Source organism: Chlorocebus sabaeus, chromosome 6, assembly GCF_047675955.1.
Source record: "Chlorocebus sabaeus isolate Y175 chromosome 6, mChlSab1.0.hap1, whole genome shotgun sequence".
NCBI lineage: Eukaryota > Metazoa > Chordata > Mammalia > Primates > Cercopithecidae > Chlorocebus > Chlorocebus sabaeus.
In genome coordinates, this window is record NC_132909.1 from 13035580 (window position 1) to 13049335 (window position 13756).

The window sequence follows — 13756 nt, forward strand, 5'->3', positions numbered from 1 at the left end:
AGGGGTCAGAGTCTCCTCGAGAGAATCGGACATGTAGAGGGTCGGAGTCGGGGGGGCCAGCCAGGAAGGGGACACGGGAGAGGGGGCTCGGGGAGCCGGTGGTGGGCGGGGAAGGTGCTCGGCTTCCCCAATTCGGAAGGTAAGGGAGGAGGGGGTCCGCGCGGGGGCAGGGGGCCGTCCGCTCATCTCACCGGTTTTCCGGAGCAGCAGCAGCAGCAGCGGCCACAGCAGCGGCGTCGGCGGCGATCTCGACGGCAGGAGGGCAACGGCCCGGGCCATGGAGGGCCCGGGAGGGGACTGGGCCCGGCCGGAGGCCCGCGGGCCACTCTGTGGGGGCCGATAGGCTGGGCGGGCGAGTAGGTGCCTGTGGGGCTCCGGCTCCGGCTCCGGGCTGGTTCCCGCCGCGCTCTAGCCTCCCTGTTCTGCTCTCCCGGCCCAGCTCTCCCGCCCGGCTCTGCACCCCCGGCCCCTCGCTCAGCTCCGGCGGTTCGAACCCGCTGACGTCACAGGATCCACCCGCTGCTCCCCCGAGCCGAGTCGACCCCGGCTCCGGCCCCGCCCCCTCCTGGCGTTCTGCCCCGCCCCCTGGATTCCACGCCTGTTCCTCCCCGGGATTCCATTCTCGCTCCTCCCCAGGATTCTAAGGTCGCCCCTGCCACAGAATTCTCTGTCTGTCTGCTCCCAGCGCTAAGCCACGCCCCCTAAGGTCTAGCCACGCCCCCTCTGCTCCGGAGTAGATCCCGCGCCCCGCCCCCTGCCCCCAGCCTGCAGGCCGCCTCGCCGAGGTCTTGCCACGCCCCCTTAGGACCTTCCAGTCGACTCCGCCCCCGCGAAGCCCCGCCCCCACCAGCCCCGCCCCTCGCCCTAGCCTTAGTTCGCCCGGTCTCTTAGCTCAGTCCGTCCTGGCCTCAGTTCTGCCCACAGTTCGAATCCTGCCCTTTCTTGCCTGCTCGGGTCCTCTCACCACAGTTGCCTGACGCACGTGGGGCCTTACGGTCCTGCCCCCAGCACGTCCTGGTTGTGCGACCTCCCCGCAGGTCGCGCCCATCGCTCTGAGCCTGTCTCCCGTACCCTCGTGCGTTTCTAATCTTTGCCCTGGACTCTAGGTGTCGCTGCACTCGTTTCTTTCTGGATTTCTCTGTCTCTCTTAGGTGTCTTTGTGTCTGTCACTCTCTTTGGGTCTTCCTCTCTGTCCCCTTATTTTTGCCTCTCTGGGTCTTTCGGTCCTCATGCTTCGGTATCGCTCTGTTTCTGGTCTTCCTTTATCTGTCACGCTTTCTTTCTTTTCTTTCTTTCTTTCTTTCCTTCTTTCTTTCTTTCTCTTCCTTTTTTTAAATAAAAGAGACGGGGCGGGGGGCGGCGGGTGGGTCTCACTGTGTTGCTGAGGCTGGCCTCAAGCGATCCTCCCGTCTCGGTCTCCCAAGATGCTGGAATTACAGGCATGAGCCACCGCACCGGCCTGTCATTGTTTCTGGGTCACTTGGTCCCTATGTCTCCTTCTGTCCTTTGACTCTGTCTCTGTGCCTCTCTATCTCTTGTGTTTCTCTCTCCGTCTCTATCTCTGCTCCTCTCTATCTCTGTGCTTCTCTGGCTCTGTCTGTGTGTCTCTCTCTGTCTCTATCTGTGTCTCCCTCTCGGCGTCTCTTATCTCTGCGTGCGAGTCTCTCTCGCTGTCTCCGTCCCTGCTCTGTTCTCTGCGTCCTTCCCTCCCTACCTCCCTGCGCGCCCTGGTCCTCCCCTCCCACCCCTGCTCCGCACCGCCTTCTCACCGCAGCCACCCGCGCTGCGGTGGCCCGGCCGGGCTGGGTGGGGCTGGGCTCCAGTCAGGCCTTCGGACCTGGTCCCTCCCCGCGTCCTTGTCCCACTTCCCCTATCTCCCCAGCCTCCTCGCGTCTTTGTGTCTCTCGCTCAGACTCGGGCCCTTTGTCTCTCCCCGGCGGCTCGCCCTCCTCCCTGCCCCCACCTACCTCTTCGCATTCTTTGGGCTGCCCAGGGGGAGCTGGTGAGGCCGCGCCGCTGGGCGGGGTGAGGGCGGGAAGCGGGAGGCCTGGGGGAGGGGGTGCCACTGAGCGCCAGCCTGAGCCCAAGTTCCTTCCAGGCCAGTAGGCGCCGAGCTGCTCAGCTGGAGGCAGGTGCTTCGGGGCTTCTTGCCCTAGCAAGAGGACCACCTGGGCTCGCCCTCCCTTCTACCTGCCACACCTGGGCTTTCCTCCCCAGAAGGACTAGGTTTCAAGTATAAGAGGCTGTTATCTCTCCGCGTTCAAGTCTTAGTTATGATACTATTTATTTATTTATTTATTTATTTGAGACGGAGTCTCGCTCTGTCGCCCAGGCTGGAGGGCAGTGGCACAGTCAGTCTTCGCTCACTGCAACCTCCGTCCCCCAAGTTCAAGTGAGTCTCCTGCCTCAGCCTCCTAAGTAGCTGGGATTACAGGTGCGCACCACCACGCCCGGCTAACTTTTGTATTTTTAGTAGATAAGGGGTTTCTCCATGTTGGTCAGGCTGGTCTCGAACTCCTGACCTTGTGATCTGCCCGCATTGACCTCCCAAAGTGCTGGGATTACAGGCATGAGCTACTGCACCCGGCCAGTCTGTGCTCTTAACCTCCATGCCATGTGAGCTCCAGATAGCTTGTGTCTCAGGCTTGGCACAAGCTGGGTGTGAGGATGGCTGGACAAATAAGTGCACACATAGTAAATGCATAGCAGCTACTCCTACTCGGGAGGCTGAGGTGGGAGGATCACCTGAGCCCAGGGCAGTTGAGGCTGCAGTGAGCTGTGATTGAGCCACTGCACTCCAGCCTGGGAGACAGAGAGGGAGTTTGTCTCTAAAATAAATAAATACACAAATAGGCCTGGCGCAGTGGCTCATGTCTGCAATCCCAGCACTTTGGGAGGCCAAGGCTGGCAGATCACTTGAGCTTAGGGGTTCGAGACAAGCCTGGTAGCATGGTAAAACTACATCTCAAATATATATATAAAATAATAAAATAAAACAGTAAAATAAATAAGCGTGCTTAATTTATGTATTTAATTTTGAGACAGGGTTGTGCTTTGTCACCCAGGTTGGAGTGCAGATCTTGGCTCCCTGTAACCTCAAACTTCCCAACTCAAGGGATCCTCTGCCTCAGCTTCCTGAGTACCTGGGACTACAGGCATGTGCCACCATGCTTGGTGCATTTTTTTTTTTTTTTTTTTTTGAGACGGAGTCTCTGCTCTGTTGCCCATACTGGAATGCAGTGGTGCGATCTCAGCTCACTGCAAGCTCTGCCTCCCGGGTTCACGCCATTCTCCTGCCTCAGCCTCCCTAGTAGCTAGGACTACAGGTGCCCGCCACCACACCCAGCTAATTCTTTGTATTTTTAGTAGAGATGAGGTTTCACCATCTTAGCCAGGATGGTCTCAATCTCCTGACCTCGTGATCCACCCGCCTCGGCCTCCCAAAGTGCTGGGATTACAGGTGTGAGCCACCGCGCCTGGCTGCTCGGTGCATTTTTAAATGTTTTATAGAATTTGATTCTCGCTTTGTTGCCCAGGCTGGTCTTGAACTCCTGCCCTCAAGTGGTCCTCTCAGCCTCCCAAAGTGCTGGGATTATAGGTGTGAGCCATCGTGCCTGGCAATAAATGTGCTTTAGATCTCTCTGAACTTCTCTCGCCAATCTGAGGCCAGGTTAGTGGGCCAAGACCTCTGGGTTTTAGTGCCAGCCTTGGTACTAACTTGCTTTCAGAATCCTGGGACCCCTGTTTCTCCATTGAACAAAATAACCAGTCCCCAGTGAGTCTTCTTCTAAGAAGTCTCTCCAGCATGTCCTTTCTCCTGGCCTACCAATGAGTTGGCTTAGCTCTCTCCTGGCTGTTCTTTGTGAGCAGGGGTGAGCCCAGGAAGAAAGCCCCAGGAGGCTGGGCATGGTGGCTCAAGCCTGTAATCCCAGCACTTTGGGAGGCTGAGACAGATGGATCACCTGAGGTCAGGAGTTTGAGACCAGCTTGGCCAACATGGTGAAACCCCGTCTCTACTAAAAATACAAAAAATAGCGGAATGTGGTGGCGGGCGCCTATAATCCCAGCTATTTGGGAGGCTGAAGCCAGAGAATCGCTTGAACCCGGGAGGCAGAGGTTGCAGTGAGCCAAGACCGCGCCACTGCACCCCAGCCTGGGCGACAGAGCAAGGCTCTGCCAAAAAATAAAAAAAAAGTCCCAGAGGTGTAGGGTGGAGTTTCACACCCTTAGGTCACAAGCATGAGGCTGAGCACCAAGTTTGTTGACAAATGACTAGGTGGGTTCCACGCCCGCCTGGGGAGTTGACTTTTAGGGTCAAGGAGTCCCAGAGGTGGCACTTCACTGAAGAGCCGTAACCACTAGGAGGTAGGGGCATAGGTAGGAGCAAATGCTTCCTGATGGAGCTATGGAGCTGATGTCAAGTATTTTACCTGCATGGCAACCTCTCCTTTCTTTTAGCAGCAGCGGCCCCCGTAACCACTTCTTCCCCTTGGTCTTTTTTTTTTTTTTTTTTAATTAAGACAGGGTCTCTGTCGCTCAGGCTGCAGTGCAGTAACATTACCACGGCTCACTGCAGCCATGACCTCCCTGGCTCGGGATCCTTCCATGTCAACTTCCCGAGCAGCTGGGACTACAGGCATGTGCCACTATGCCTGGCTAATTTTTCTATTTTTTTGTAGAGATGGGTTTTTGCCTTGTTGCCCAGGCTGGTCTTAAACTCTTGGCCTCAAGCAATTTGCCCGTCTCGGCCTCCCAGAGTGCTGGAATTACAAACATGAGCTACCTTACCCGGGTCTTATTCTGAGATAGGGTCACGCTCTGTTGGCCAGACTGCAGTGCAGTGGTGCAATCATGGCTCGTTGAAGCTTCCACCTCCCAGGCTCAAGTGATCCTCCCACTTCAGCCTCCCAAGTGGCTGAGACTATAGGCATTCGCCACTGTGCCAGAATAATCTTTATTTTTATTTTATTTTATTTTTATCTGATACGGAATGTCGATCTGTTGCCCAGGCAGGCTGGAATGCAGTGGTGTGATTTCGGCTCATTGAAACCTCCACCTCCTGGGTTCAAGTGATTCTCCTGCCTCAGCCTCCCAAGTAACTGGGACTACAGGTTTGGGCCACGACACCTGGCTATGTTTGCAGTTTTATTAGAGATGGGGTTTCTCCATATTGGCCAGGCTGGTCTTGAACTCCTGACCTCAAGTGGTCTGCCTGCCTTAGCCTCCCAAAATGCTGGGATTACAGTCGTAAGCCACCGCACTCGGCCCCCCAGACTCATCTTTTGACTTTTTTGTAGAGACAGGCTCTCACTAGGTTGCCCAGGCTGGTCTTGAACTCCTAGGCTCAAGCAATTTTCCTGCCTTGGCCTCCCAAACTGCTGGGATTACAAGCATGAGACATGACTCCTGGCACATATATATATATGACTATATATATGAGACTATCTATATATATAGGCATTTGCAATCAAATATAACCTTATTAATAAAATCTATACCCCCAAAAATCTGTACATGTCTGGGAGATGCACAGAGCTTTGTAAATTTCCAAGGGCAGGGGAAGGAGGGGCTGGTGGTGAAAGCTTTCAGAATTCTTCAGGATGTCCAGGCTTTGAAGAATAGGCAAGTTTTGTCACAGCGCAGGATATGGGGAAGGACATTCCAGGTAGGCGGGTGGTGAAAGCAGGAGTGGGGGATATGTGTGAGGGGCAGGATCTTAGAAGGTCCTGAAGGCCAGCTGAAGGGCGGCTCATGCTCTGGGAACCACAGAAGATTAAAGAGCAAAGGTAGTTTACTACCTGCTTGTCTTTACTTCCTGGAACCCCAGATCCTGAGGTTCACTCCTCCCCCTTTCCTATTGCCCTAGGCCTTTGTAATGTAGGCTGGAGTTTCAACCTTTGGGAAGAGGGGTCATACTGAGGTGGGCCCAGGCTGCCATCTCTATGCAAATTCCCTGGGATGCCATGCAGATGAGGGACCTTATGCAAATGTATGCCCTCCTGGTGGGGCAGGCTGGGACCCTCCACTCATTAACTTGGTGCTGGATGGAGAACCCTTTCCTCTTCTCTTTCCCTTCCTGCTAACCATCTGTTCACTCGCTATCCAACTACCCAGACCCCGACACTAATGTCTGCCTTTAGAGTGGTATCTCTGTATCTGGTCCCTGCCCTGGACTAAGGGAACGTTTGTATTTTATCTTTTATTTTATTTTATTTTATTTTATTTTATTTTATTTTATTTTATTTTTGAGACGGAGTCTCGCTCTGTTGCCCAGGCTGGAGTGTAGTGGCACGATCTCTGCTCACTGCAACCTCCGCCTCCCGGGTTCACGCCATTCTCCTGCCTCAGCCTCCCGAGTAGCTGGAACTACAGGCGTCCGCCACCATGCCAGCTAATTTTTTGTATTTTTAGTAGAGACAGGGTTTCACCATGTTAACCAGGATGATCTTGATCTCCTGACCTTGTGATCCGCCCGCCTTGTCCTCCCAAAGTGTTGGGATTATAGGCGTGAGCCACTGTGCCCAGCCTATTTATTTATTTATTTTTGAGACAAAGTCTCGCTCTTGTCCCCCAGGCTAGAATACAATGGCACGATCTCGGCTCACTGCAACCTCTGCCTCCCAGGTTCAAGCAATTCTCCTGCCTGAGCCTCCTGAGTAGCTGGGATTACAGGCGCCTGCCACCACACCCAGCTAATTTTTGTATTTTTAGTAGAGACGGGGTTTCACCATGTTGGCCAGCCTGGTCTCGAACTCCTCACCTCAGGTGATCTGCCTGCCTCGGCCTCCCAAAGTGCTGGAATTACAGGCGTAAGCCACTGTGCCTGATCTTTGTTTTTTTTGAGACAGAGTTTCGCCCTGTCACCTAGGCTGGAGTGCAGTGGCAGGATCTTGGCTTTGCTGCAACCTCTGCCTCCCGGGTTCAAGCAATCCTTGTGTCTCAGCCTCCTGAGTAGCTCGGATTACAGGCACATGCCACCATGCCTGGCTAATTTGTCTTTTTTTTTTTTTTTATAGATGGGGTTTCGCCATGTTGCCCAGGCTGGTCTTGAACTCCTGACCTCAGGTGATCTGCCTGTCTCGACCTCCCAAAGTGCTGGGGTTACAGGTGTGAGCCACCATACCTGGCCTAAGGCAACCTTTTTGCTTTTCTCTGTGTCTCTTTGTCTTTCCTTAGCTAATCACAATAATTAACATGGACTGCACATGGACTCTGTGCCAGGCTTTGTACTAAATACTTCCCTCGTTATCTCATGAAATTCTCCCCTCCATCCTCTGATCCTCTGTGTGCGTTTGCTGTATATTTTTTTAAGGGAATTTTCAATTCTGCTATATAGGGAACAAGAGCCCTACAAATAAGGACATAGACAGATGAAATGCAGGATGGATATTAAGAGGCAACTCAAGCCGGGCGCAGTGACTCACGCCTGTAATCCCAGCACTTTGGGAGGCCAAGGCGGGCGGATCACGAGGTCAGGAGATCAAGACCATCCTGGCTAACATGGTGAAACCCCGTCTCTACTAAAGATATAAAAAATCAGCCGGACGTGGTGGCACCTGCCTGTAATCCCAGCTGCTCGGGAGGCTGAGGCAGGAGAATCAGTTGAACCTGGGAGGCAGAGATTGCAGTGAGCCGAGATTGCTCCACTACACCCCAGTCTGGGCAACTGAGCAAGACTCTATCTCAAAAAAAAAAAAAAAAAAAAAAAAGGAAGTAACTCATGAGACCTGTTAGACATACTAAGAATGTGAACTGAACACAGATGGGAGGGATGCAGGGATCCAGTAAGCTCCAAGCATTCATGCGTCCTGTGGGCAACACCCACTCTGCTACATGAGTCCTGAGCCCAAGACACAGATAAAAGTTGTGGCTGCCAAGCAGGTGATCGGCCAGCTACAGTCATCTAGCTTCTCATGTTTGCTTTTATTGTTGTTATTTTGAGACGGAGTCTCGCCCTGTTGCCCAGGCTGGAGTGCAGTGGCGTGATCTCGGCTCACTGCAACCTCTGCCTCCCGGGTTCAAGTGATTCTCCTGTCTCAGCATCCCCAGTAGCTAGCATTACAGGCGTGCCCCCCACCCCCAGCTCATTTTTGTATTTTTAGTAGAGACGGGGTTTCACCGTGTTCGCCAGGCTGGGTGAGAACCCCTGACTTCAAGTGATCTGCTTGCCCCGACCTCCCAAAGTGCTGCGATTGCTGTTTTATTTTATTTTTTGAGATAGGATCTCGCTCTGTCACCCTGGCTGGAGTGCAGTGGCTGGATCACGGCTCACTGCAGCCTCAACCTCCCGGGCTCAGAGGATCCCCCTACCTCAGCCTCCTGAGTAGCTGGGACTACAGGCATGTACCACCACATCAGGCTACTTTTTGCATTTTTTGTAGAGACAGGGTCTCCTTTTGTTGCCAGGGCTGGTCTCGAACTCCTGGGCTCAAGTAATCCTCCTGCCTTGGCCTTCCAAAGTGCTGGGATTACAGGCCTGAGCCACCACGCCCAGCCTGTTTTATTTTATTTTTTTAGTTTTGCACGACATCCTTTGTTTTAATGAAATCTCTGTTTTACTCCCATAGATTTGGCTTCAAATTTGAAGATCTAGATTCCATGTCCAGAGAAAAAGAGAACCTGACGAGTCCTGAGAATAAGACCAGGGAGAAGATCTCTGAGCTGGAGTTCAAGGTCACCAGCCCACTTTGGTTAATGAGAGGTGCCTCCTGGCTGTCCAGTGCTTCCTTGTGGAGGAGTCAGCTGCTTCTCTTGGGAGGTGGAGGGTGTTCCCAGCCAATTCCTCCTCAGGCCCTACAGAGTCAGGGATTGGTTGTATCTCCTGAAGTCGCTTCCTAGGTCTGTGGACCTTCTAAGGAATCCCACTGGCCGCTTTCCCCACTGGAGTGCAGCAACACCATTAGGATGTGAATTATTATTATTATTTTTTGGAGACAGGGTCTTGCTCCGTCTCCCAGGCTGGAGTGCAGTAATGCCGTCATAGCTCGCTGTAGCTTCGACTTTCTGGACTTGAGCGATCCTCCCACTCTGAGTAGTGGGGACTGCAAGTGTGTGCCACCATGTCTGGTTAATTTTTAAATTTTTTTTTTGTAGAGATGGGATCTTGCTGTGTTGCCCAGGCTGGTCTTGAATTCCTGACCTCAAGTGATCCTCCTGCCTTGAGCTCCCAAAGTGCTGGGATTACAGGCGTGAACCATTGCACCTGGTGGGTTGTGAATTTTGTTCATTGATGTCTTCCCAGTGCCTGGCACATAGTAAACACTCAATACACTTTTTCTTTTTTTTCTTTTTTTTTTGAGATGGAGTCTCACTCTGTTACCCAGGCTGGAGTGCAGTGACTCGATCTCGGCTCACTGCAACCTCCGCTTCCCAGGTTCAAGTGATTCTCCTGCCTCGGCCTCCCGAGTAGCTGGGACTACAGGCATTCACCATGATGCCCGGCTAATTTTTGTAGTTTTAGTAGAGACGGGGTTTCACCATGTTAGCTAGGCTGGTCTTGAACTCCTGACCTCAGGTGATCAGCCAGCTTTGGCTTCCCAAACCGTTGGGATTACAGGCATGAGCCACCATGCCCAGTCAAACTTTTGTTGAAGGTATGATTGAGTGAATGGAGGAATGAATCCTCAGCTGTGTTTTGCCAGGGGCAGGCCAGGGCATGGCTTTCCCAGTAGGTGCTCTATTGCACTGGAAAGGTGGGACAGGCTTGACTTCCATGTTTGTGAGTATAAACTGGCCTCTTAGGTCTTTCTTTGCTCCAGTCTTTCCTCCTTAGGCATAGATGGTACACAAAATGGCACCAACCTCACTAGCAAAGCTCTCATTTCCCTGGGGCCAGAACATGATGCACACAGACACAAATTTAGTGTATTTGGTATCATGATATCATGCCTGCCTGGTGGGGTGAGCTGGGTGGGCTGCCCATCTAGGCCCCCAACCTCTCTCACATTCTTCCTGGGAATCTATCCTTTTGCTGAGACTGCAGGCTATGCCTTTTGGAGATGGTAAACAGAACTTCAGGGGGCAAAGACAGGTACTCGAGGCACCACACAGACCCACTGACCCAGCCTGGCTCCAGGGTTAAGCAGATCTTGAGATATGAAAATAAACTTAGCAATAATCAAAACTTTAAAAGCTTCTATATGTGTGTTTGTGTATGTATATACACATATAAATGTCTATATATTTATAAATATATGTGTATATATGTATAATAAATATATAAAATTAAAGAGATGTGGGAGGCTGGCCGTGGTGTCTCATGCCTGTAATCCTAACACTTTGGGAGGCCAAGGCAGAAGGATGGCTTGAGCTCAGGAGTTCAAGACCAGCGCAGGAAACATAGTGAGATCCCACCTCTACAAAAATAAAAAATTAGCCTGGCATGGTGGCACATGCCTGTGGTCCCAGCTACTCGGGAGGCTGAGGCAGAAGGACTGCTTAGCTCTGGGAGGTTAAGGTTGCAGTGAGCAGTGATCACACCACTGCACTTCCGCCTGGATGACAGAGCGAGACCTTGTCTCTAAATAAATAAGGCTGGGCGCGGTGGCTCACGCCTGTAATCCCAGCACTTTGGGAGGCCGAGGCGGGTGGATCACGAGGTCAGGAGGTCAAGACCATCCTGGCTAACACGGTGAAACCCCGTCTCTACTAAAAATACAAAAAATTAGCCGGGTGTGGTGGCGGGCACCTGTAGTCCCAGATACTCGGGAGGCTGAGGCAGGAGAATGGCATGAACCTGGGAGGAGGAGGTTGCAGTGAGCTGAGATCGTGCCACTGCACTCCAGCCTGGGTGACAGAGTGAGACTCCGTCTCAAAATAAAGTAAAATAAAATAAAATAAAATGGAATCATATTCTAGATCTGCATTACCTGTAGAAATTTCTGTACTAATGGAAATGTTTTATATCTGTGCTGTCCAATATAGTAACCACAAGCCACAATTGACTGCTGAGCAGTAGAACTGTGGCTAGTGTCACTGAAGAATGAGGTTCTACATTTTATTTAGTTTTAAGTAGTTTACGTTTCTATAGCCACCTGTGACTAGGGATACTGTATTAAACATCAAGGATCTAGAAATATGTTCTGAACCATTTCACTCACTCAACATTACATTGGTAGCTTCATTCCGATTTTATTTTATGTATTTGTCTATTTTTTTTAGGCACGTTCTTGCTGTCACCTAGGTTGGAGTACAGGGGTGCGATCACAGCTCTCTGCAGCCTCTATCTTCCTGCCACAGCCTCCCAAGTAGCTGGGACTACAGGCGCCCGCCACCATGCCTGGCTAATTTTTTGTATTTTTAGTAGAGACGGGGTTTCACCATGTTGGCCAGGCTGGTCTCGAACTGCTGATCTCAGGGGATCCACTTGCCTCGGCCTCCCAAAATGCTGGGATTACAGGTGTGAGCCACCGTGCCCGGCTGAAGTTTTTTTTTTGAGACAAGTTTTTTTTTGAGACAAGTTCTTGCTGTCACTTAGGTTGGAGAACAGAGCTCACTGCAACCTCCATCTTCCCGCCACAGCCTTCTGAGTAGCTAGCACTACAGGCTCACACCACTATACTCAGCTAATTAAAAACACTTTTTTTTGCTGGGCACGGTGGCTCACACCTGTAATTCCAGCACTTTGGGAGGCCAAGGTGGGTAGATCACAAGGTCAGGAGTTTGAGACCAGCCTGACCAACATGATGATAACCCTGTCTCTACTAAAAAAAATACAAAAATTAGCCAGGCGTGGTGGTGCACGCCTGTAATCCCAGCTACTCAGGAGTCTGAGGCAGGAGAATCGCTTGAACCTGGGAGGCGGAGGTTGCAGTGAGCTGAGATTGTGCCATTGCACTCCAGCTTGGGCGACAGAGCAAGACTCCCTCCGTTTCAAAAATAAATAAATAAAATAAAAAAATAAATAAACCAATCAAACAAACAAAAAACAAAAAACTGTTTCTTTTAGAGACAGGGTTTCACTGTGTTCTCCAGGCTGGTCTTGAACACCTGGTTTCAAGCAATCCTGCTTTAGCCTGCCAAAGTGCTAGGATTACAGGCATAAGCCATCATGTTTGGCCCTCATTCCTATTTTATCTTATTTTTGAGATAGGGTCTTACTCTGTGGCTCAGGCAGGAGTGCACTGACGAGATCATGGCTCACTGCAGTCTCGACCTCCCTGGGGCTATGTGATCCTCCCATCTCACCCTCCAGAGTAGCTGGGACTACAGGCTCGTACCACCACACCTGGCTAATTCTTTTGTATTTTTTGTAGAGATGGGGTTTTGCCATGTTGCCCAGGCTGGTCCTGAACTCAGCTCAGGCGATCTGCCCACTTCTGCCTCCCAAAGTGCTGGGATTACAGGCATGAGCCACCGCAGCCAGCCTCCAAATTATAATATGTGCTTCTGAAATACTGATACCTAGTTATTTGTTGTCATTAGTAGGTTAGAAAGTATAGGCCAGGCGTGGTGGCTCACGCCTGTAATCCCAATACTTTGGGAGGCTAAGGTGTGAGGATCACAAGGTCAAGAGATTAAGACCATCCTGGCCAACATGATGAAACTCTGTCTCTACTAAAAATACAAAAATTAGCTAGTCGTGATGGCGCACGCCTGTAATCCCTGCTACTCTGGAGGCTGAGGCAGGGGAATCGCTTGAACCTGGGAGGCAGACGTAGCAGTGAACCGAGATCTCGCCACTGCACTCCAGCCTGGCAACAGACTGAGACTCTGTCTCAAAAAAAAAAAAAAAGAAAATATAATGTAGGTCTGGTACAGTGGCTCACTCCTGTAATCCCAGCACTTTGGGAGGTCAAGGTGGGCAGATCACCTGAGGTTAGGAGTTTGAGACTAGCCTGGCCAACATGGTGAAACCCCATCTCTACTAAAAATACAAAATTTAGCCGGGCGTGGTGGTGGGTAGTACCCGCCACCCACAGCAGTTAATCCCAGCTACTCTGGAGGCTGAGGCAGGAGAATCGCTTGAACCTGATAGGTCGAGGTTGCAGTGAGCCGAGATCGCGCCACTGAACTCCAGCCTGGGCGACAGAGTGAGATTTCGTCTCAAAAAAAAAAAAAAAAAAGAAAGTATAATGTAAACCATATGCCAATCACAACAGAACCAAAGTTACACATTAGCATTAAAATTTTTTTTTAGAGATGAGGTCTTGCTGTGTTGCCCAGGCTGATCTCAAACTCCTGACCTCAAGTGATCCTCCTGCCTCAGCCTCCTGAGTAGCTGGGACTAGGCATGAACTACTGTGCCCAGCATTTTTGTTTGTTTATTTGTTTGTTTTTGAGATGGAGTCTCACTCTGTGTCCCAGGCTGGAGTGCAGCAACACAAACTTGGCTCACTATCACTTCCGCCTCCTGGATTCAAGGGGTGGGCTGGGCGCCCAGCTATTTTAGGATAAATTTTCAAAGAATGTGCATGGCTCAAATGAAGAAACCTAAAATATCTTTCTAAGGTATTTAAAAGATAATATGAATATTAGTAAAAATGGTCTATGCATAGAACCCAGAAACTAGAAAAGAACAAAATCAAGCAAAAGTATTAACACTTAGGATGATGGAACTTGGGTGGGTTTGGGGCAAAGGCTCCTTAAAATAGGAGAGTCTGAAAGACGTTTCTGGCTAGGTGCTATTTTGAGCCAGAATCTGCAGTATGAGAATGAATGAATTACATGAGGATCTGTAGTGAAAGATTTCAGGACAAATGAAGAAGAGTAAGTTCGAGAGTCCTGGCCAGGTGCGGTGCATCGTGCCTATAATCCC

The 13756-nt window shown here is 51.0% G+C and overlaps 1 protein-coding gene across 2 annotated transcripts in view; it reads right to left on the reverse strand.

The window, feature by feature from the left end:
- The window catches only part of NECTIN2 (nectin cell adhesion molecule 2), a 41330-nt gene extending 40823 nt beyond the window's left edge, over positions 1-507 (reverse strand). For both annotated transcript variants that reach the window (XM_007997151.3, XM_007997152.3), the window contains exon 1: positions 192-507. In XM_007997151.3, coding sequence (XP_007995342.1) covers positions 192-279 — 88 coding nt within the window. In that variant the 5' untranslated portion in view covers positions 280-507. The remainder of the gene's footprint in view (positions 1-191) is intronic.
- Positions 508-13756: the final 13249 nt, after the last annotated feature.